Consider the following 24,410-nt stretch of genomic DNA (forward strand, 5'->3'; position numbering starts at 1 on the left):
AATAAGATAGTCACCTCTTAGTCTCCAATAAGACCATAGCAGTTATAATATATTGTATATTCCTATGAGCGACTTTGACCCTCACAGCAACACCCCAAAGCAGATATTATAATCCTCATTTTATAGAGGAACAAACAGCGTCTCAGAGAGATGAAAAGTAACAGCCCAGGTCACAAAGCCAACAAGTGATGGAGGTGGAATCCTAACTCAGTACTATCCATCCAGGAGCGTCATGTTCTTTTTCCTACTGTAGTTTAGATGGCTTACATATATGTGCTTTTAAAAACTGAACTTGAGTGCTAATATCAGGGTGAGTTGTCATAACTCTTGTCTAACTCTCTTAATACCCGAGCTCCTTTCCTCAACAAATGGTTCAAAGCCCGTGGTCGGAAGCCATCGGTGCCCGTCAGTTCACTACGTCACAAAGCAACCAGTCAGGTTTTGAACAGTTCTGATCCTTAGAGCTCTGTGTTCCTCCAAATGATTTGTCATTTGGTTTGCTGAGAGACGTAGGAGCCGAACATAATCATCTGTCTTCTACCTAAAACCTCTGCAGATGGCCACCGTGCCTTCCCTGACTCTCTTTCCCGGCAGAGCATGGCATGGTTTAGACTTCCCCAACATCCTCATATCCTGCTTTAAACCATGGTTCCTTGCAGAATCTCCATTTAGTAGCAAGTCCTTATAGTGCATTCTAGCACAACAATGAGCGTGCCCTAAACATTCCGGCATCGATCATTGCTGTTGTCAGTCTCCTTGCTTTCTGGTAATTTCCTACCACTACACCATCACCCCTCTGCACCTCATCCCCACCCTCCCCACACACTATGTTCCTAAGTTACCAGGTCCAAAGAGTCTTAACACAGACACCTCTTCCAACACTTTAATTTCGGGAGCTCTCTCTGGAAAACCCTTCGAAGCACAAGTTTGGATGCTAAGTCAAATGTACGGGGATTGTTTTCTCTGAGTTTGGCAAATAAATTAAAGGCAAAGGCAGTTAGCTCTGCACGCCCCAGGACAGCGCCCTTCTCTCCTGTCCCCCAGCGGAGGCAGACAAGGGCCCTCTTAGGGTGCACGGAACTACGCGCGGGGCGGGGCGGGGACCAGCGCGCCAGCAGTGGGGCGGGCTCCACAGTCGGGGCTTAGGGACTGTAGCGACACGAAGGCGCCACCGGCCTCGTCGCCAGCCGCCCTCGCAACCGCCCGGAAGACAGGTACTCAAAGCAAACCGGAGAGCACCCGCTCAGGCGCGGGAGTCAGGAAGGAGCGGCTATCACCCGGTGTTCCTCGGCGGCAGGTGCCCAAGCCTCGCGTCAGCACCATGGACAGCGCCCGCGAACAGCTTCGGGGACGCTTGGACGCCGCGGGCTTCTGGCAGGTCTGGCAGCGTTTCGACGGAGACGGTGAGTCGAGCAAGCCATCTGCACACGCAGGTGTCGACGTGGCTCCAGCCCCTCCGAAAGGACCCAGAGTTTCCCCTTCCCGCACATGTTTCCTCGCAGGGGAAGTTGTCTTCCAGCATTGTTCAAGCCTCACAGATGTTAGGTATACTGGAATTACCGGTCTGGATGTCTGTGTAAGTTCTGGACTCGGCCCCTTCCCAATCTGTGTGTGTGTGTGTGTGTGTGTGTGTGTGAAGTTCAGGTTTGCCCCCCTTCTCAGTCTCTGTGTGTGTATATCTAAAATGATATGTCATGTATAATGACAAAGATCATTACATGTATTTGAGGCTTGAGACTGACATGCAGCTATCTGAAGTCCGCCCTCCCTTATTGTGCTCTTCAAAGGGAGGATGAATTTTACCAACTTCCAAAAAGACACTACCCACACCCACCCCGCAAAAGAACTACCTGAAAAGAAAATGGAACTCTTTAATGTGTGCTTTATCTTTATTAATAATTCAAACAACCCTAAAGAAAATGCCTAACATGTGTTTTGACTCTGCAAACTAAGATTTGATAATTACATCTGTTAAATTGTTCCAAGCTTCCAAATCCTTGGGTTGGGCTTTTCTTCTAAAACTCATGTTTATCTGTGGATTCAAATGTATGTATTTAATAGCTCTCCTTTTCGAAATATTCGTACAAACCCAGCACAGGGCATTAGCTCCTGAATGTGTGTTTACTTTTCAAATCCATGACTTCTAGACGTCAGATATTGGCACTTAGTTGTTGGAACAGTAAAGAACGTATCCATGGGGATTTTACAGAGTGTGAGATTAAAGACAATTTAGATAAATCCTAAATGTCACGTGGTATTTTGTGGACGTGACTACCATTTGTGCATCTCTTGTTGCATTTAGAGAAAGGATACATAGAAGAGAAGGAGCTTGATGCTTTCTTTCACCACGTCTTGACGACACTGGGTACTGATGTAAGTACTTGTGCCACTAAGCATTAATTTATGTGCCTTTAGCAACATGCAAGGAGCATCCAAGTCTCATGTCGATTTGCGCCCATTAATCCCATCTGACCTCTTTTCTTCTTTGCCTGCGTGTGATTTTCTCCATCTCCTAGCAACATGGAGGAATTGAGGCAGGTTTTATAAAAGGTGCAACTGGAGCATTGGGTGTGCTGGTCACTGACTTTCAGTGTGACATCTGTCATCCACTCAGAGACCTTAACTATAAATTCAAACACCTCTGTTTTGAACGTTTCCTTGGTTATGTCTCTGCTAATGGATTTCAACTTGGAGATAAGGCAGCTCACTTTGTTCAAAAAGGTGGAAGAGAGGTTAAGAGCTTTGAGGTTCTGTGTGTTTAGTGCATTTGATACTCCTTTGATAGCAAACCGCAAACAACCACTTAAAATCACTTTCCCTTGTTCATTTTAACAGAAATGATTTTTCTTATAGAAAAATCTTTTCATATAGGTATAGATTTCTTAGGGAATAACAAACCAGAAAATAATCAATATGCCCAGAGCCCAGGTATAATAAATGTAAACCAATCTATCGAGTCCATCATTTACCCTGATGGTAAATCTGGCCTTGAGAGATGGAGATTAACTTTTAAAGATCCCTCTATTAAAGCAGAGGAAAAACTCACACCGAGCCACACCAGCCTAGGCGGGGGAGAGCCCAGTAAAACTCCATCAGGAGATGCCCGGTAAGAGGAATAGCTCTGGAGACAGGAGCATTTAAAATGAATTGTGAAGCTCACTTATGCTCAGATATAACTGTTCACACGGAAGAATAAAGTGCCTTGCACTTTCATGGAGGAGCCCAATGAGGGGAACAGACTCCCTGTACATCAAGAAGGGCTTGGGGAGGAGGGTGCGTAGGGGTTGGGGGGGGGGTAGGCAGCAGCTCAGAACAAAAGAGGCTGCCATCTGCCTCCAACAGCCACGCAGACCTTGTCTCTGTCTCTTTGAATATATGGACTTGTCTCTGCCTCTCCTATTCTTTCTTTTTGTATGCATCTGTCTCATTTTTCTGCCCATTTCTGTTTCTTATTCTGATACCTGGCCCCCGTCTTCCATCATCTCTTGACTTTCTGACCTCTCTGTCTCTCTTCTCTATGTCCTACATGCCTCTCCATCTCTCACTGTCTCTCCTGCCTCCTTGTTTCCCTTCTACCTTCAGTCTGTTTCTCAAAGCTCTCTTGTCCCTCCTCTCCCTTTCTTTTCCTTTCCCTTTCTTATAGGTCTCATCTTTTTTGCCTCTCATTTCTTGTCTTCTATCAGTTTCTCTTCTCTTTTCTTCTCCTTCCTTCCCTTACCTCACTCTGTCTCCCTCTCTCGGTCTCTCTCTCTGTCTCTGCCTTGCTCCTACTTACTGCTGTAAATGCGAAGGCTCATGGAATTCCAGAGCCTATGAGTCAGGCGCTGTTGTGTCAGGCATGACAGGAGTATTAGAGGAAAACAAATAGATGAAGGCAGAGCCATTCAACATCTTAGAATAAACTGGATGGTCAAAAAACCCAAATTCCCAGAGACTTGGAACTTCCCACCTTTTCAGAAGCTCCTTGCTTTAGTGGTTGATAGGAAAGGGGGAGAAAAGTTGCTGTCAGGGATGAAACTGGAAGTGTCCTCTTTTCAGTCATGAGGTGGGGGTGGGGCTACTAAAGCACAAGGTCTGCCCTAAGCCAAGGGCACCACAAGCCATCCCATGAGCCATCTCCTTCTGGGGCTTTGGCTAATGTCGGAGGCACTGTTGCTTCTAGTGACACAGCAGAGGGGTGGTTCTTTCCTCACCCTCCCTCAGAGCCAGCCTGTGGACTCACCCTCTCACACCGGGGCAGGTCCAGTCCCCCCAGGAAAGGAGACAAATGAGTCACCAGCGTCCTGTGCACCTGTGCTCAGTGTAGGCCTTCCTGAGGCCGGAGGCAAAGGGGTTGGAAGGCTGCAGAATCCTTAGGGTAGTGGAGGCAAAACTGGGGCACGCTTCAGAATTCTCTGTATTTGTTAAAATGTAGACCCCAAGTTCCACCCCCTAGGCATTTCTGTACATTCGGGGTCTGCCTAAGATCTCATATTTTTAAATCATCCGAAGTCGGTTTGTATCTCTTCTAGCCTCTGTCCCTCCAGGAACAACAACTGCCCATCAGAAGGAGGGTTCTAGTAGCATCAGTCTCTGGCAGTGGCCCCAGCCACCTCTTCTCAGCACTTGGCTGGGGAGGGGCCTTTGGTGCCAGCTGTTATCCAAAGATGTCGTCGCTGGCCATTATCCTGTTTCAAAATGCTGAGGCGTTACCCTGGGGCGTAGGGTTATAGAGACCTGCGCTACACCCTCCACGCTACCTGGACAACCGTGATTAAGGAAACTATTCCTAATTCTGGGTTTTTTTTTTCCCTGATGAGAAATGAGCAGCCCCTACACATGTCCTTAAGAAGAGGGCAGGACTTCCCGAGTGGAAGCCCTTTAAACTGAGCAACAATCACCATTTGTGACCCTTACTTTTCATCAGTGATGCCCCAGTGCCTATGGAACCAGCCGCAGGGAAGCCTCCACCATTGGGCAGCTCCTTGGCCTGGGGTTTAGGGGTGCAAGCAGTTCTTCGAAGGCCTGAATAGCTCTATTTTATTCCCTCATTAGCAGGGCACAGAGATCGTGGAAAGAGGAATCTTAAAGTTTCTGACAGTAAGGTGCCTGGTAGTCAACCTTGGAGAGCGGGCAGCTTGTGTGTAATTACCTGGTTCTCAGAGCCTCTGAGGGGACAGACTTAATGGGACCATCAGCCATTTTTGCTGCTGTTTCTGTTACTCACCCCTGCCCTCAGCTCTCTGCCTTTTCTCTTCACATGCACAGAACTGGCCTCTGAACTAGGTCTGGATACAGCCAGTGCCCTGCAGAACATCATTGTCTGGGGCCGTGTGCACATCCTTCCCATCCAGACTGTGGCACATCCCGGGTCTCCCTCAATGCTTCAGGGATGACGAGTACCCTGTGGGGGACCGGAGTCTCATAGAAGGAGGGCAGGGGGTGCTGATGGGGAATGGAAGCAGTCCCTAGGTCCTGGTGTGTTGGGTCCAACAACTAGGCATGGGCTCTGGGGTGGGAGGTCTGGAAGGACAGAAGTCAAGGTTCTGTGGCTTCAAACTAAAGGCAGCACAGAGAATCTGGCTACAGCTTCTTTGGCTTCACATTTGTTTATTTTGAAATTTAATTTTCCACCAACATGGCCCATGTTAGTTAACTTCCTTTGGGAAGGCCCAGTCCACCATAAAGAATCATTTATTCATTCCACAGATACTGTATTTGAGAGCTACCGAAATCACTGCCATCCTACAGATCTCTTAATCTAGAAAGTCACCTGAAACCCAGAGTGAAGACTCACCTTGTTGAGTGATCATCAGTTTCTTTTCTGTGTGATTGCACGTACACGACCCACACACACAAACTCACACGCACACGATCCAAGGTGCCAAGACTAGAGATGCCGATCCCTCTATATGTAGTGGACCCACTGATGAGGGGGTTGACTGGCAGGGAGAGTATTAGGGACAGGACTGAGGAGAATGAATTTAGCATGGCTGATGGAGTCTGCAGTCTTGGAATCGGGCACTGCTGGGGAGTGTTTCTGTTTCTCAACTCCCGCATCAGAATTCGTTCTCCAGTGTTGATTATATATGTCATATTTCTTTGTACCAATCCTACAGTCCACCGATGAGGAACAAGTTAGTGTGTAGAAAAAGTTGTACGTGAAAGGGAGATGTGGCATCTTTGGTACTCAACACTTTATTACTTTTCCTCCCTTCTAATGACCTTTTCCTCAACAAATCCAAGGAGAAGAGGAAGGGAATGAGCTATGTCGAACTGGCAACCTAGAAGGGCCAGGCTTTTCACTTAGAAATAGAATAGGGGTGCATGGGTAGCTCTGCTGGTTAAATGTCTGACGATTGATTTTGGCTTAGGTAATGATCTCATGGTTCGTGAGATCAAGCCCCACATCGGGCTCTGCGCTGACAGCACAGAGCCTGCTTGGGATTCTCTCTCTCTGCCCCTCCCCACTCACGCATGTGCGCACACCCTCTTTCTCAAAATAAATAAACTTAAAAAAATACCTTTAAAAAAAGAAACAGAACAAAATTGGGGCACCTGGGTGGCTCAGTCAGTTGGGCTTCTGACTCTTGATCTCAGCTCGGGTCATGATCTCATGGTTTGCGAGATCAAGCCCTGCCTCAACTCTGCACTGACGGCATGGAGTCTGCTTGGGATTCTCTCTCTCCCTCTCTCTCTCTGCCCCTCCCCTACTATTCATGTGTGGTCTCTCTCTTACTCAAAAAAAAAAAAAAAAGAAAAGAAAAAAAATAGAACAAAATCTCCGAGTTCTTGGGAAGAAAGTTCTTGGGAAAGAAAGTATGTTCATTACTATACAGTCTTTTGTCACAACAAAACATACAATGATGTTCAAAACCATACTTTAACACTCTAGTCTCTCAGCGTCCCTTCATTCACGTTTTAGGAATTCACCTGCTATAGGTCTCACCTGGTCAGGGTGCCGATCAGTGATGGTTTGCTCAAGAAATCTCTGGCACTCTTCCCCCGTTCAACATGGTAGGCTTGCTCTAAATGGCTTAAGTGAGCTGCTTCCCAGGTTAGAGTAACATAATTATCAGGCTATCTGCTCTGAATATTTGATACCCCAGCTACGTTTTTGGAATCCCAGTGGCTTTAATGTGGTTCTGTCTGGCCTATCATAGGCGGCGGTGGTAGAAGAAAATGTGCAGAGACTGAAACAGAGAATTATGGCTCCCCAGGACGTCTCTAGAGCTGGTCGCATACAAATGAAAGAGGTACCGTTAGCTTTTTTAGAGCTATCATTTTCTCTGAAAGATAATGCAAATCTTACATCTGGTTGGGAAATCAGAACTCTCTACAAGGCAGGTGGCCTACACGGTATTTTGAAGTAATCACCTCTCCTTTCTCATCCGCTTAGCAACAAATAGTTCCATCGTTTTAGTTAGGTCAATCAATATTTATACTTACTTGATAACTGGGGAATTGATATGCTGGAGGCCTTTCAGTTACCTGATCCAATATTTGTCTCTTTGCAATGCGCTGTTCAAATTCAACCTTGGTATAAGGAAAACTTTAGCGACAATAAATGAGTTTAAACTTCCGTATCGGCCAGCGGAGGCTGGAAAGATCTATCCCTGAAGATCGTTAAAAACAAAACAGACAGCAGCTGTCTGCAGTTCAGCCCACATTTACTGAGTCTACAAAAGCAAGGTGTTAAGCACGCAGTGCCTCGGGTAGTGTCTCTTTAACCTCATTGTTTTTCCTTCCAGTTACAAAAAGGTTTAGAGTTTAGAAAGGATTTCCACACATATGTTGATACCTTATCCCCCACAATAGTGCAAGGAGATAGAAGTGGGACATTACCCCTATTTCATGTGCATTACGTGGCCAATTAGTGGCACTAGTTTAAGTGTAACCCCACTTAAAGATATCACTCGATGGGTTCATGCTATATAGTTATCAGTCTGTATCTAAAAATGAGCTACTTAAAACTAAGGTATTTATTTTATAGTCAAAATTCCCTGCGACACAGATTACCGGAAACCTGTAGAACGAGTCTTGATGTCGCCATACTTGGACAGACAGTATTATTCATGAAAACAGGACTGTTTTGCTTCGGAAGGTTATGACAAAAGGGCAAGACAACGCCTCCTTATAAAAAGTAGATGTGTTCACCAGGATGCAGCCTTTTCAGAAAAGCAATAAACTAAATCCAGATGTATGAACGTAGTCGTTTCCAAAATTTTCTCTCCAAGGCAAAATTATATACGTAACGAGTATTTGTAGTATAATGGATGGAAACGTACCTGCGTATCCATCAAAGAAGGAAGTGCAGGCCTCACGCTAGAAATACCGAAGTATTTGTGACTACATGTTCACTGTTGCATTCCCCAGCCCACAGAACAGAGGGTAACATTTGTGGTGCTCGACAAATATGTACTGACTTAATAATGAATAAATGAAACACGGTTAACCCCTGCTAACAACAGGCGGGCCTTCTTGAAGCACTTGGGAATAGCTTACGCCAACCAGTCATGGAGTCCTGCAAATGACATAATTGAGGGGCTGTTTGTAGACAAGCCGATGGTACCCAGTTCATCGGTCCGAGGTCCCTAACCTGCCGTCTGTGAGCTTAAGGAGGAACAGTGTCTCCCCGACCTTGTGCCGTACCCCTGACTACGTCACTGACTCCAGTCACAGGTGGTGAGACATAAAAATCAGCACACCTGGTACATGTTAGGTATTCTGGCACAATTAAGATGGGGAAGAAGTCCCAACCGAGCCGCAGCCAGGTTTGGGGAGATGATCTGTACACCGGATTTGTCCAGGGCTCCTCTGTGCCCTCCAAACAAAGCTAAAGACAGACTGGGTTCTAGAGACTGAGGACCAGCAAATTACATTTTAATTTGGTTCCTTGGCCTATGGCACCCCGTGTGAAAAAGAACTCAGTCCTAAAGACCAGTTGCCATATCCAGTTGACCTTGGAGCCTCGGCCGGGGGCCCGAGGGGTGGGGCAGGGAAAGGGCCAAGTCCACACCGTGAATGTGAGACCTTGGCCAATTCACTGCTCCCTGCGCCTCCGTTTTATCATCTTCATCAACACGGCAGTTACCATGTATTGAATGTTTCATATGTACCAGGAATTTTATGAACAGCTTATTAATGGTGCCTCGTTTTACTTTCAGTCTTGACATAAACACTAGCATGTAAACATTATTATCCCATTTTACAAATGAAGAAATTGAAGCACAGAGATATCAATTAAATTGGGCCATAGCAAATAACAGGCGAGCAATGGAGAAGGAATCAGGGTCAGTTATCAATGGCACACGGTGCTGTCCCGCTCCCATAGTAAGGGGGGCATTTATGCCCCCCAGAAGGACTGGTGTGAGAATTTAATGAGATAATAAATGAAAAGCACATTTTCCAGTGCCTGCCATGGACGAGCTACTCAACATACGATATTCAGAATCCGATCATTATCATGCCCACACCGTGTCCACGAGCAGACCTTCATCCAACTAGAGAATGTGCGCAGGAGTGTGGGCTCATCACGCCTACGAGCCACCAACAGCATCCGTCTGGGCTCACTCTCTGGCAGTGTACCAGATGCTGAGAGAAGCGCCCGGTGATGGGAGGAATGGCCATTGTTTACGGCGGACAGCTCAGAGAGAAGACAATAACACCGCTAGACCGCAGGTGACAGACGAGGCCAGCCAAACACGCCTACATGCTGATGTAAGAGTAACAATCACGCAGGAGACGAAAATGTCACCTCTACTCGTGGGAGATGTGACGTAAATCAGTAGAGCTGGAGCTCAAATGCAAAGTTGGATGACTGAATTTACCATGCATGGTCCAAGTATTGCAGCATCACAGAGACACTAATAAACTAATAACGTAAAAGAATAAATTAGCCAACACTCAACACTCCTGCCTGTAACTGTGGCACAGAAGTGAACGTATATGTAGCATCTCGCCAGCACAGCAGAAAGGTTAAAAGTGTGGCCATAGTCCTGGTGCCACTGCTTACTCACCACATAGCTAAGGCAAGTTCCAGTTGCTTCAACTAACAAATAATAATAATGGTGTGTTGTCTACTCTATAGGTCGTTGTTAGGTTTCAGTGAATGAGCAGACATAAGAATTTAGAATAATTCATGGCACACATAAGAATTATTTGCTATTTTAATTTTCTTTTATATTACAGAGTGAAATTATTTTAATACGAGAGAGTCGTAAGATAGTGCCTGGGACATAGTCAACACTGACAAATTTATTATTAAAATTAGGATTACAATTCTGGATCGGAAACTTGCAGAAGGCAGATACCCACAGTGTTTCATTCCCAGTACGGGTGCAATACTGTTTGAAAGAATCAGTGAATCAAACATGGCAATCCAGGGCACAGAACTGCAATCTGAGCTCTCACTCTTGAGGAACCCAAGCCCTTCTGCCCTATAACAGGTCTCACCGTGGCTTTTTCCCAGGGGGCACTGGCCAGTGTCACCGACTGCTATGTCTCTCCATTTCTGTAGCTTGCCACTATGTTCTTGTCTGAGGATGAAAACTTCCTTCTGCTCTTTCGTCAGGAAACCCCCTTGGATAGCAGCGTGGAGTTTATGCAGGTAAGTGTTTGACTGTATCTCTACGGTTGATGAGGGTTGAGAAGAGACCAGGGCCCCAGCTACCTACTGTGGTGGCCACCACATCTCCCCAGTCCCCAAGGGAGAGCTGCCCATGGAGGACAAGATCGAGCAAAATAAGCCTTTGGTGACAAGCCAGAGCTTTGGCCCCAAGTCCCCGTGTGCCCCCGTGTGCTCCGTGGGACCCAGACTGCTCCCGAGCAGACAAAGTCCTTCAGCCTGGGCTAAGGGAGGCTTAGACAACATCCAGGCAGGTGCACACAGAGGAAGGTAACGGGGGTTTGCTGGGGACTGGGGAGCCCAGAGATCTGGTGCCTCCCCGGGCAGCTCCAGAGAATGGCTGCCTTATACGAAGGCCCTCTGGCCATCTAGACTCTGTGTGAAACTACTTGTTTTCAAATGTTGGCAATTAATCCTAGTTTTGAAGGTATAATACTGAGAAAGAGGAGGACAGAAGATCCAAAGCAGGCTCGGTGCTGACAGCAGAGAGCCCGATGTGGGATTCGAACTCATGAACTGTGAAATCATGAGCCAAAACCAAGAGTTGGATGCTTAACCGAGTCACCCAGGCGCCCCAGGATCCTTTAAAATGTCATTACCGGGGCGCCTGGGTGGCGCAGTCGGTTAAGCGTCCGACTTCAGCCAGGTCACGATCTCGCGGTCCGTGAGTTCGAGCCCCGCGTCGGGCTCTGGGCTGATGGCTCAGAGCCTGGAGCCTGTTTCCGATTCTGTGTCTCCCTCTCTCTCTGCCCCTCCCCCGTTCATGCTCTGTCTCTCTCTGTCCCAAAAATAAATAAACGTTGAAAAATTAAAAAAATAAATAAATAAAAATAAATAAATAAAATGTCATTACCCAAAGTTAAAAATACCTTTACCCTCTGACTTAATAAACTTCTACTGCTCCAAGCATCTATCTGAAGGGTATAATGAGAAATGTTCATATTCGGAGGAAATGTATTCTAATGTTAAGGACCAAAATCGTACATGCGTTATGATCTTAACATTTTAAAAATCATTCATCCTAACACATACATAAATTAGACCATAGGGAAATACACACAATATAGATACTGATTGCTCTTAAGCAATTAAGATTTCGAATGATTTTCATATACTTTGCACTTTTATGTTTTCCAGTTGTGCACAGAATCATAATTATTTACAAATTATTTTAAGTGGCATTTCGAAATTTTAATTGTGCTTAAAAGTGCTTAAAAGAACATTTTAAATGAAAATAATCCATACATGGCCCAAGTATATGGCCTCCAAGTTAGTCTTGTCAGGTGTATCATAGAAATATGATGGAAAGGAAACACACAAAAATCCTAAGGGACCATCTCTGGGTAAGTAGTTTCGGACATTATACTTGTCTTCTTCTTGTAGTTCGTTAAGTTTGTACAGTGAATCTGATTTACTCTTATAATCAGAAAAACAGTATTAAAATGTTAGGGCGTGCGTTGTACCGAATAATGTCAAGGAATGGGAAAAAGGAGATAGCACAACAGCACCGTCCTCTTCTAGTTTCTTTTTTACCATCTGCCTCCCCCCTCCTAGCTTGTCCACTGCTTCTAACAAAGAAGTTTTCCTTCCCCTACCCAATTAAAAAAATAGATAGATAGAGATATGGATATAGGTATCACTTCAGACTCTTGATTATTATTTTTACAATTTTTTTAACGTTTACTTATTGAGAGACACAGAGACACAGAGCACGAGCAGGGGAGGGGCCAAGAGATGGAGAGACGCAGAGTTGGAAGCAGGCCCCAGGTTCCGAGCTGTCAGCACAGAGCCCGATGCGGGGCTCGAACTCACGAACCACGGGATCACGACCTGAGCCGAAGTCGGATGCTTAACTGACTGAGCCACCCAGGCGCCCCAACTCTTGATTATTTTAATTAAGTTTGTTATAACCTATTAGTATCCTATATATTTTTAAAAATTCGAAGTTAATGCGTTTATGTTCTCCCTGAGCCCCAGGACCTGAAAACCCTTTAATCCTGACACACTGCTCGGAGCTCCTGTGCCATGACTGCCCAGGGTATCAGTTCCGTCTTGCTTTCCTTAATTCTTACAAACGTGACGCAGTGAAGATTTGTTTCCCAGCGTCTTTGTGCACCATTCCCGTCTGTGACTCAGATTCTTCTTCTTTGTGTTCCTCCTTCCTGGAGTATATCCTTCATGCAAAGTCTGTTGGCAAAAACTCTGTTTTGTTTGCCCAGAAATCTCCTCGTTTTGCTTTTATTCTTTAAAGACAGGCATGCAAGTGATCACAAAAAAATCTTTAGCCCTCCAATGGCTCAGTTGTAGTCAAATTATAAAAGTAGATGGAATAACGGGGAAAAAAGCATGTAAAATGGTGTTGTTCATTATTTGAAATTCTCATTCTCTGTTTTGGTATATTTGGTAAAGTCAGAATATAATTTACATTTAGCGAGTTGATTTTGTAAGTCTGGCTGAATTCAGGCAGACGTGTTGCCATCAGGGACCGCAAGGCGTGACGCTTCCCAACCTTCCCGCGACCCCTCGGTACCCCGACTGTCCCCCTGGGGTGCTGGGCTGGTGGACTGGTGTTGAGAATTAAGGTCCCTGCAGTCGGTGAGTCAGCTGACCCATTCTACATCTACAGGAAATCTTGTCGATTAGAAACAACAACTTAGTGCTCCTTTTCCATTCTGCCTAGGACTTAGAAAACTTGCCAACCTGTGACGCTCATACATGGAATAATCAGAAGTGGCCCAAACCACACCACGCAGGAAAGAAAGCAGTTCAGTGTCTAAGAATGTTCAGTTCCGTCTTCCAGTGTAGCGACTGTATCTTCGGCTGGATGAATGCTACCCTTATAGCAATGAAAGTGTTGTCTTGTCACTGAGAATTAGCCGAGATGTTTCATTCCCTTTACCCAGAGCCAAGGCCACCCAGGCAAGCTTCCTTACGGCCTTCTGGCAGCAGTGTATTTGGGAGGGGTTCACCCTTTCGTTAAGTTTATTGCTATTGGGGCTTTTAGTTCTATGCAGGTGCCTCGGTTTGACTACCTCCTGGGCCCCAGGATTTGTCTCTTGTTGACCTTGTGTGCAATTTCCTGATAACGCTGCAGGCTAAATTGTCAGAGTCACCAGATATACCAGGGACAGACTCTGGTTTCAGTCCTCCACGACCTCTCTGGGTTTGTGCTTGCTTACACGGTCACTGGACCAGTAAATGGACGTATGGCTTTTGTGTATTTCAGATTTGGCGCAAATATGATGCTGACAGCAGTGGCTTTATATCAGCTGTTGAGCTGCGGGTAAGTGTGGGGACCCTCGCTGGGTGGAGGTGGCCTTGCTCATCACTGGGAACTTGATGTATGGACCATGAATTTAATTCCTATGGGCCCGAGAAGCATGCGTTTGAATTTGTTACTTAAAAAAAACCAAAAACGTATTTGTATTTAAAAGGTTTAGGACATGCAAATAACATTGCTCTCTCTGGGAAAGAGACGTAATTAAGGAATTTTTGACACTTTTTCCATGCCTGGAGCCATCCTCTGAATTCTGTGAGCTCCCTTTATTTTAAAGTTTTTATTTATTTATTTTGAGAGACAGTGAGCAGGGGAAGGGGAGTAAAAGAGAGAGAGAGAGAGAGAGAGAGAGACCGAGAATGCCAAGCAGGCCTCGCTGTCAGTACAGAGCCTGATGTGGGACTCGAGTTCACAAACCATGAGATCATGACCCAAGCCAAAATCAGGAGTTGGACGCTCACCCGACTGAGCCACTCTGGTGCCCCTGTGAGCTCCGTTTAAACAGCGACAGCCCTCCATTCTCGGATTTATTTGCTTCCTAAAAGCAGTTTGTTTTCTCCTAAAAATAAAAAATAAAAAAAAAAACCACAATGCCTAAAATAAGGCGTCCCGAGACCTTTGTGGTTTATTTGCTCCCCATATAAGACGTGACTCTTCTCTCGATGTCACAGAACTTCCTCCGAGACCTCTTCCTCCACCACAAAAAGGCCGTCCCTGAGGCTAAGCTGGACGAATACACCGGCACCATGGTAAGTAGCTGGGCAGTGTGATCTCACGAGGGCAGCCCCCTGATGCCTCCCCGGCGCCCAGAGTCGGTACCCGGGAGCACCTGCAGACTGAATGAATACAAGAGAAACCTCATGTCTGGGAAACGTCGGCTAAAACTGAGCTGTTCTAGCCTCTCTCTGAGGACAGGACCGCGTGTATTTGAGAGGAAAGCTGTTCGCCTGTCCCTGGGGAGACCCGGAAAGTGCAGCGAACATCGGTTACCAGGCACCAGGCCAATAACCTCGAAGCCACTCGAAGTCACACAGAAATGGGTAAACATGGACAATCAGTCCCAGGCACAGGGGAAGCCACTTCTTGCCACGAGTCTATTCACGTGGCATGTTGATCGAGGGCAGCTGAGAGTCGGACAGATGGGAGACGTGCGTCCCGCGTCTCCCACTTACAAGCTGCGACCTTGGGAGACTGTCAACCTGTCCATCTTACTAGTTCATCCGTAAAATGGGGGTTAATGGTACCTACCTGCTGTGAGGGCAGAGCGAGCCGATGTCTCCGAAGCACTTTGCAGAGCGTCTGGGACATAATAGGTGTCCGTACCTGTTAGCTCTTACTGTGGCAGCTGCTGTGGTCCTTGTCATTAGGCTTCCGCGACCAGAATGACCCTGAGATCGTTTCGGTGAAAAATGATGGCATGGGAGAGCTGCCTCTGGCAAACGCATCCTCATCTAACACGATGCATTTCTCCAGCCACCAATCAACAGTCTGGCTTCCCTGCCGTTCGTGTCCGCCCCCCACCCCCTTCCTTCCCCCAGACAAGTGCTTCGGGCCAATCGGACGCTGTCGTTTTCTCAATCAAGAAGCCAAGAAATTGCTGGTGAAGGCTTACTTGCTCGTAGGATTGTTACGCACAGGAAGACTTCCAGCACAGATTCACGTTACTGGGCTTCCTGGTGAGCATTTGGGAGCACGTACCACCGAGAAGAGTCGGTGAATTCTCGTAAAATGTGTGCCACTAGGTTGCCCTCTGGAGGCCTCGAGCTGATTTGGTATTATTTCTGGTATAAATAAATACGGTATTATTTCTGATGCCGTCTCTGCAGGGTTGGCATTGTTCATGCCATTTCGTATATCTGATGCTAGAGGCTTAGAAAGGCTAAGTGACCGCGTCACCACCAAGTTGAATTCTTAAACTCGCTTTGAAGATCAGGTGACTGGGAGAAGTTGAGTTACCCGGCCAAAGGCACCAGTTAAACTGGAAGCTAAGCTCTCTTGGTTTCCAGCCTCTTACTCTGCACCCTGTCCGACGCTGACCCCCAGGCCCCGGGCGCCTGCCCTGGGGAGGAGGGAAGGAGAAGGGCGCTCTTGACCGTGATGGCTTGTAAATGGCCTAGGCAGAAGTGAAGCTGATGCCAAGGGCAGAATCAAACCCCAGGCCAGGATCTCAATCAAGGAAATAATTCGGCTTCTTGGTACGTTGGACCTCTTTTAATAACACGCAAATGGTGTTCGAGATCCTGAGTACGCACTCAGCCCGAAAGAGCAAAGTGGGAAATCTAGAAGCAGGAAGCAGGGAAATCTTGAGGTTTCTTCCCACCTGATTTCCAGCAGCACCTGCCAGCACGGTAAATACCACGGAAAGGGGGAGGTCACCGTAACTGCCTGAGAATAACAAGCAGGTTAGGTTTCCAGATGAACACTTTCCATCCTTGACCCAACCCAGCATCAGCACCGGTTGTTTGTAACCTTGATTTTATTAACTTCCAAAACATGCACTACAAGATGAAATACTCTCACTTAGAATCGCCAGGATGTTTCTAATATTTCTTTGATTGCCTTTGAATCCGAGGCCCTCCGCCTCCAACTACAATACTAAACGGCTACATTCTCACGTAACATGGCTCAATTCTCTTCCCTACTTTTATTCTCCCGGTTCTTGCTTGTCCTTCAAGATTCAGTGAGACATCATCGTGGCCTAGAAAACCTTCCATAACCTTCTGTAGTGGATGCAGGTGCCTCTCCCCTGGGGGTCCCATATCATTGTCTTCACATCGGTCACCCATTTAACCCAGGCCGCAAATATCCACTAAATATCTGCCACGCCCCTGGCACTCCTCGAGTCGCTGGGGATCCAGCAGCGAGCGAACCAGACAAAGGAGAGACTGACAATAACCATAAACATAATAAATAATAAATGATATTGCATGACAGGGGTAACGAGTGTTATGGAAAAGATGAAAAAGTAGAACAGGGCGAAGGATGGCCATGCCAGCAAGGTAGCTAGGATCGGGGGCTGGGGAGTGTAATTTTTACCCTTCCAGAAGGTGAGGCTTGAGGAAGGACCGAGGGTACAGCAAAGCACAGAGACCCTGGGGCAGTAGCCTGCCTGTGGCCTTCAAGGACAGGGAGACACGAGTGTGGCTGGAGCACAGAATTCAAGGGCAAGACTTAACGGAGGCCAGACCCCGTGGGGCTTCTTAGCCATTGTGAGAACGTGTGACAATGAGTGAGATGGAGAGACACCAGAGGGGCAAGGAGGGAATCAGGAAGACCTGTGAAGAGGCAACCACTGCCATCCGGGTGAGAGAGGGTGGCAGCTCGGAGGGGGTGGGGCAGCAGAGGAGATGAGAAGGATTGCAAAGGGGAAATCAACAGGATTGCCGATGAGTCAGCTGGAGTCAAGGGCAGCACGGACATCACTTGTTCACCACTTGTTCTTTACTGGCCAGTGACTCCTCTAGGGCAAGGGCAGGCGGCAGGGCCTAGCACACAGTAGGCTACTCCGTGCCCACTGTCAGAACTGAATTTGGGGTCGTTACCTAACAGCCAGCTCAGAAGAAACCAGGACAACAAAAGCAAGGTTTGCTCTGGGGACCCTCCTTGAGAGCCTCCACCTCCAGTAAGGCTCATGCTCCCCCTCGGGGAGCCTCGTAGATGGCCCATCGCACAGATCCGCCCTTCCTCAAGCTATGTTTGGTGTCCTGGAACTCTCCTTTGATTTCTTCCTCTTTGTACACCAGACCCTCTAGGACAGAGCCAGAAGGAGTGCTCGGGAGTACTGGGCTTGATCCCTTAGGGCTCTCCCTGGGGTCCTTCGTCCCAGAGACTCATCCACAGGGGTCCCCACCAGGCAGGGTATGGGCTGTGCTGAGCCCAGGGGCAGACCCAACAGGGTGGCTGGAGCCCCATGCTGATGACGAGAGGTAGGAGGGGCAGGAAGGCAGGAGTGGGGGGTGAGGGCCGGAGGGTGTGGAGGAAGAGAAATGCAAATAGAAAAAGACAATCCGAGTAGGACAGGCCCGGGATGTGTCCCAGTGGATTCCGAGTTCACACCCCTAAATTCCTGAAGTTGAGTCTGACATGCTTTTTCTGGGCTGAGGAGTGGGGTCTCAAAGTGACCCACAGCACCCCCTCTGTCACCAAAGCCGGCACCTTCTTCACGCTCCTCTTCCAGGTCAGAATATGACCTGGTTAACTGGTTGAAATGAAGATGTGAGTTCATTTAGGGAGAACTTACCAAGAAAGATATGGCCCCTGACCTTCTGGAGTCTTCTGATGAGGGAAAAATTGGTAGAGGAGGGAAAAAAGCAAAAATTCACTCTGGCCGTTCCCTTTCATCCCCACTGCGCACGTCTCTGCCATCGACCATCGACCATCTCGAGATCCGGTTCTCCTGACTTTTCAAAAATAAGGTAGGTTACAATGAAGCCACCGTTCTAGACCTTCAGCAAAGGCAGGACAAGAAAAGGTAGATGGACACAGTTCAAGGTGAGTTGTTTCAAGATGCCGTCTCAGCTGAGTGCATGTGGCATTTTATTTTCACCGCGACACGGCCAGCATTTATTCGCGTACTGGGTGCTTTAATTGTAATAACTGCGTGTTCGCTCTGTGCCGAGCTCCGTGCAAAGCGCTTTTCAAACATTTGATTCTCACAGCAACCGTATAAAATAAGTATGTTTTGCCTCTCATTTTATAAATGAAGAAACTGAGGGTTACAGACTTTAACAAGTCAAATACAGTCGGAATGCAGCGGGGTGGAAATGCCTACCCACATCTACCTCCGAAGCCTGTATTTTCCACCACAGTACCCACGTCCGGAAGTTTAAATACTAAGTCATTAAAAAGAAAACTTTCAAAAGGGGAAGAGTGAACTCTATGGAGAGATCAAGAAGAGAGGACAATTCCTGAAGGAAGAGACGATCAAGGTGAGGACAAAGCCACGTGAAGAGATTAGGATTCTCTTAATATTTTTAAAGATAAGATAATGCAGGAGCTCGTGCTATCAAGTGGCACCAGAATTCTTTACCTAGGAAAATGGATCTTTCTCCTCCTGAAGTCCAGAAAGGATCCTAAGAGCTGACATCTTATTAAACACACAATAGGAAGCAAATTAACGAGAGACCACGGGAACAGGAAAGGGTTCTACAAAGTTGCTCTGGGAAAGAGACTGCAGATAAGCCGATGCAGGGAGCCAGGGAGGAAGAGTGGCCTGTGACTGCAGAGAGCCCCAGGGTCGGCTCATTCAAACAACCCACTGTCAGGGAGGGGAACGGGCCTGCAGGAAACACGTGGGTGGCTGGGAACGCCAACACTTGGCTGAAAAGACCATGCACGTCACCCGTCAGCCCGGCCACGCTGCCCGCCCAGAGCGATTCTCTTCACACACAGCCTTTGGCTTTCAGTTTGACAAAGCCCAAGGCGGGCAGACAATCTGGCAACGTGCAGTTTTTGATGGCTCCGAGCTCAGCCCTGGAAGCGTGGAATCCTGTACAGCAGCTGAGGAGGATCGGAGTGGTCTCACCCAACTTGTGAGTCTCTGGGTGGAGGACCGTCCATTGACCAAGACTGCGCTGTTATCCTGTGTCTGTCTCATTGCCAAAAACTTGTGGTTCTTCCGGTTGTGCTGTGGTTAAGCACTCATTTCTCGATCCAAACTGTCCCGTGAAGATAGGCTCGTGATCAATCAAACTCTGAGTGGCCCCTCACTGGTTCTTTCTGCCCTGAGGTGATAGGTAAGTGTTGAGGAACCAGGTAAGAGTTTTCACCCAAAGACCTACTCTGACCAGAAGACTAGAATGAGCGTAATGAGATTACGGCCAATCTATTTCATGTTCCTTCCTGAAATTATAGAGGCAACTTACACTTTTCCAATGAACAGACTTGGGAACTGGACTGTAGTGTTGTTTTTTTTTTTTAAGACTTTTTACATTTCCCTAGTGATCTGTGGGTGAACTAACTTTCAGAAATTCAATATTCTCAGAAGAGATTTTAGAACCTTAGCCCTGAGTGATCTACCAAGTGTGAAATCACCTTACTGCCTCTGTAATGGCTTTTTATTGAGCGACGGATACAGTCGGAGCAGCCCTGCATGACAGATTTGGTTCCAAGGTTTGGCATTAAACGCCTTCCTTCAGAAATATAACCTGCTAAATGAATTCAAATGGAGCCACACGAGGGCTGGCACCTTTGAAAGCTGTCTGAAGCCTGAACAATGAATGAGTCATGGCAGAGCACCCGATCATAGGAGAAAAGTTGAGGTCTGCAGACCTAATCTTATTCTAACTCCTAATTAACGTTCTGGACAAGGGAGGAAACAGCCTATTAACAAAATCCAATTATGACATCTAATTGAGAGGTTCTGCCAATACCTGGTGGGAGGAAAGATTCGCTGTCTGAATAGAATAGCATTAGATAATATTGAGCTTTTAAAAATGTAAGTGAATACATGTGGGAGATGTTAAGCTCACATACCCAATTAAAGCATGGAGCTTGAGCTATTGTAAACCTGCAGATTAAAATCTGCAGACAATGGCAGACAAAGAGACATGAGGTTAAACTTGTGCCGTCCTCTACCCTGGTCCCGGCTCCTGTCCTTTGGGATTGGATCCAAGTAGCTGGCTTCCTCCTGTGGTGTAGGCACTCAGCTCTCTGATCCACGCTGATGTGAAACATGTCTGGACCCAGTCTCGAGAGTTCTTTGCTTCTGTGCCCACCCTCCCTCTGCTGGTGACCTCAACCAGCCTCGTGGCTTGAAATACCAGCTAATGGTGATGGCCCTCAATTCATAGCTCTGACTCAGACCACTTCTCGGAACTTCTCAGGTGAACCACGTGGCCAATTTTCTGATGGGTAGAAGCATAATTTATCACATTGGTGGTCAGTTGTTCCTCAAGCCAGTTTTGAGCAAAAGGTAGGTATTTTCCCCCTTTGAGTAATTGGTACAGCTATGGAGATGGGCCCACATCTTTCAAGGTGAGTTACTACTTGCTTCAAGCTCAACATAATCTAGCTGTCTATTAATAGAACGTCTCGTAATGGTGGTGTCATGGAAAATCATGGCTCAGTCTTTAGCCAAGTGTATTGCCGTCAGACTTTTACTGGATAGAGAATTTATGCTTAAGGGACACAAAGGGATGTGTAATGTATCCAAATGTATAAAAATATAACTTGCATTTTAATAGGTTCTGCAACATACACTTTTGGTGCTAAAGTTTTAGAGAAATGGGTTTTCAAATTCATTTCAAATATTAAAACTAAACTGGATTTAGGGAGGGAGGAAGGATGGACTGATGAGTTTTTTAATGCAAAAATTGGTTACATATACTCTCAGATTTCTTCACCCCATCTCTCCCCGTGTATAGCCTCTTCTTACAAATACATTTAAAGCCGCTGTACTAAATGTGGCGAAGTCACAAAGTTCACTCACACTAGGACTCAAATATGCAGTGAAATGTCTCCCCTCCATCTTGATTAACCTAATCCGATCTTCTTGATTTTAACTTTTAATCCTATCTTGTTTAAAACCTCATCTGATGCTATGATTTAAATAGGATCCTCTTTGGATCATGTTAAGTCTTTCTACAAAAGGAAAAGCTGAGCCTCTCAGATTTCTTAGTCACCTTCATCCAACCCGGACTCTTCTGCAAAAATGGCATCAGGTTAGAAAGAATGGCTTTGGGCCCAAGTGGGGGAGGGGAGGAGCCGAGGTCCCTGGGCACAAGGCTCTCTGACTCCTCTGGTCCCCGGGCTGGGGCCTCTTGGCCACTCGGTTGCTGCTACCTTGCTGGTATTCACAGTGGAAGTGTGTGATGAACTCATAATCCGTGCTCTTAGCTTTGGCTAGCCCATTGGGAAGTACAGGCTAGTCCAGCAGCCATCCTTTACCTCTTGCTGGATGTGGGCCATTAATCCTCTGCCACATCTGTATCAAAGTCCACATGTTCTTGCCACAGGACAGACCAGTAAGTCGAGAGGCAAGATGGCGGCTGTTGTCTCAAAGCACATGTCCCCTCAGCATGAAATGCGAGCTTCCTTTATGTTAGGAAGAGGGAGAAGGGGAGGAGGTTGGAGTCAAGAGGTGATGGATGTCTGTAGGCATTCAGAAGCCCACAAGGGTCCAAGGAAGGTTGTGAAACTGTTCTGTCCTTGGTCACTTGACCTTTGTGTACAGGAATCTGGTCATGGCATTCCCATAAATCTTAAACATAGCGTTCTTATTTCTTTATGTACTTCCTTCTCCCCTTGGGTGAAGTGGGTTTTGGGTAGAGCGTGATTTTTGCACATCTTAGCTGTAACCTGCAGGGCTGAGCAGAGAGGTTTTCTCTCAGCGACAGGTCACAGCAGTGAGGGAAACAGAAGCCACAGGAGTCAGACATGCTAAATGTCTCCCTAACGACATCCTCTTATCAGCCCATGGCTCTGGGGTCTGCCCCACCCTCTGATCCAGCATCATCTCATCCCATCACAGTCCACTGGATCTCAACCCAGCATCCAAACGCTTGGGTGTTCAGAGCGTCTCTGGAAAGCCAACCCACAGCAACTCTCTCCACTCAGTGTTGTCCTTCCTTAGCTGGTGCCCTCCTCCCTCCGGGATCCCCCTTCCAGCACATCTGGTCACACATCTGTGCACTTGACTGTCCTGTCTCTGCCTCTGCCTCTCTTCCTTCGTACAGTCCTGGAAGCCTGGACAGGCAGACTTTCCCATAGATCACATCCTCCTCAACTACTTCTGCCTTCAATGGAAAAATGGTATCTCCTCTGTCCTCTGTAGGGAGTACTCTGTGAGACGGCTGTGGCTGGTTTGGACAGCTGTGGGCTCGGAAGGGCAAGATATCAAAGTGCTTCAGGAACTTTCAGAATGGATTCCTGTTACAAGTACTTCTTACAATCGTTTCCCCTTCTGCCTTCCAGATGAAGATCTTTGACAAAAACAAGGATGGCCGGTTGGATCTTAATGACTTGGCAAGGTGAGTGGCGCGGGAATGGAGTCAGACTTGGAAACACCTTCCTAGGGTTCGTGATGACACATACTTCTCTCTGAAAGGCAGAGGTCAGGTCCTGCCTGAAACCCTGAAGAAGAGTCTCCTCTTACCAAATAAGCAGCAGTGGTTCTGAATCTTCTGGGGTAATAGATCCCTTTGTGAAGGTAATAAAAGCTCTTGGGGCTCCTGGGTGGCTCAGTTGGTTAAGTAGCTAACTTTTGATATTGGCTCAAATCACGATCTTACGGTGCATGAGTTCAAGTCCCATGTTGGGCTCTGAGCTGACACTGCGGAGCCTGCTTGGGATTCTGTCTCCCTCTCTCCCTGCCCCTCCCCTGCTTGCGCACATGAGCTCTCTCTCTCTCAAAAATACATTTAAAAAAAGGATAATAAAGCTCTTCCCCCCACCCAAATGCACAATACACAAGGTTTTCATCAAATTTTACTGATGGGTCATGGGCCAGCCTTGCCTTCCTGGTCCCGCACGAGGACTCCATGAGAAAATACATCTGGGACCCCATTCACTGGCTCTGGGAAGGCTGAGCAGTTAGCTCAGGACAGAGGACAGCTGAACCACACTCGAGCTGTGCTGGCCGGCTTTCCAGCGTGGGTGCAGCCTCCGTGGGCACCCAGCACCTGAAGACCAGAGCAGAGGAGGAGGGGGTGCCAGCAGAAGCGGCCCAGTACCTGAGAATTGCTGTCTGTAAGTCCGGGGTTGTACATGATGGGCATGTCAGAATGTTGTCTCAAGGCTAACTGACCCCAAAACAAGCTATGGTTGTCCACAGAACGAAAAAAAAAAAATATTTTGAATAGATGGACAGAGTTGAAATCGTTGGATCCAGAATACACGGATATAACCCGGATGAAGGAGCAGTTATGATACCAGGTGCCTCAGGGTGGGGGTGGGGGGTGGTGGATGGAATTGTAGACTGGACAACGATAGAGGGTTTAGCAGTTATAGGCTGCAAGGCAGAAGCATGTATGGCTGGGAGAGATGAAGTCCAAGGGCTGAGGGTGACTTCAATGACAGAGTTAACTTGGCAAGGTCACAAGCAGATACTAACTTGAGTTCAGAATGACAAAACCCTGTACCAGCTACCGCCTCTCTTGGCCAGTCCATCTGTTAGTTCTTGCAGGGGGTCTGCGAAAGGGAACACACCGGGAAGGATCTCTCCTTAGTCATGACCAGGACACCGAGCCCAAAACTCTATACGGTCTTCTATTCCGGGCCTCGTAGGAGCTGTGAGACAGACTTTGTGTCCTCCTCGGCTCCTTTCCCCAGAACCGTTATCCTAATTTTGGCCACTTTCGTGGAGAAGAGGCATGGAGACACCAGCCAGACCAGAGCCTCTCCCAAAGGCTGAGGACTGAGGGATATCAGCCCTGCGGCCTTGGCTTTATCCCCGGCGTCCCCCTTACTCCTTGGAGCTATCTTGGCCAAGGGAGGCAAGGCTTCCTCTCAAGTGGAGGTCAGTCTAGCTACTCTGAGAGCTGCGTGCGAGAGCAGTCCTAACCGGAAGACCCCAAACATGACAATCTG

General features: G+C 47.3%; 1 protein-coding gene across 1 annotated transcript in view; it reads left to right on the forward strand.

The window, feature by feature from the left end:
• The first annotated feature begins 1,321 nt into the window (after nucleotides 1–1,321).
• Nucleotides 1,322–24,410, forward strand: part of SCGN (secretagogin, EF-hand calcium binding protein) — a 35,499-nt gene continuing 12,410 nt past the window's right edge. The window contains exons 1-7 of the mRNA XM_047101269.1: nucleotides 1,322–1,403; nucleotides 2,303–2,373; nucleotides 7,143–7,235; nucleotides 10,499–10,588; nucleotides 13,833–13,889; nucleotides 14,555–14,632; nucleotides 22,797–22,852. Of these exons, the coding sequence (XP_046957225.1) occupies nucleotides 1,322–1,403; nucleotides 2,303–2,373; nucleotides 7,143–7,235; nucleotides 10,499–10,588; nucleotides 13,833–13,889; nucleotides 14,555–14,632; nucleotides 22,797–22,852 (527 nt within the window). The remainder of the gene's footprint in view (nucleotides 1,404–2,302; nucleotides 2,374–7,142; nucleotides 7,236–10,498; nucleotides 10,589–13,832; nucleotides 13,890–14,554; nucleotides 14,633–22,796; nucleotides 22,853–24,410) is intronic.

This window comes from Lynx rufus, unplaced genomic scaffold (genome assembly GCF_022079265.1).
Source record: "Lynx rufus isolate CCGP_SWC_20201006 ecotype Redwood Valley unplaced genomic scaffold, mLynRuf1.p SCAF_6, whole genome shotgun sequence".
Lineage (NCBI taxonomy): Eukaryota > Metazoa > Chordata > Mammalia > Carnivora > Felidae > Lynx > Lynx rufus.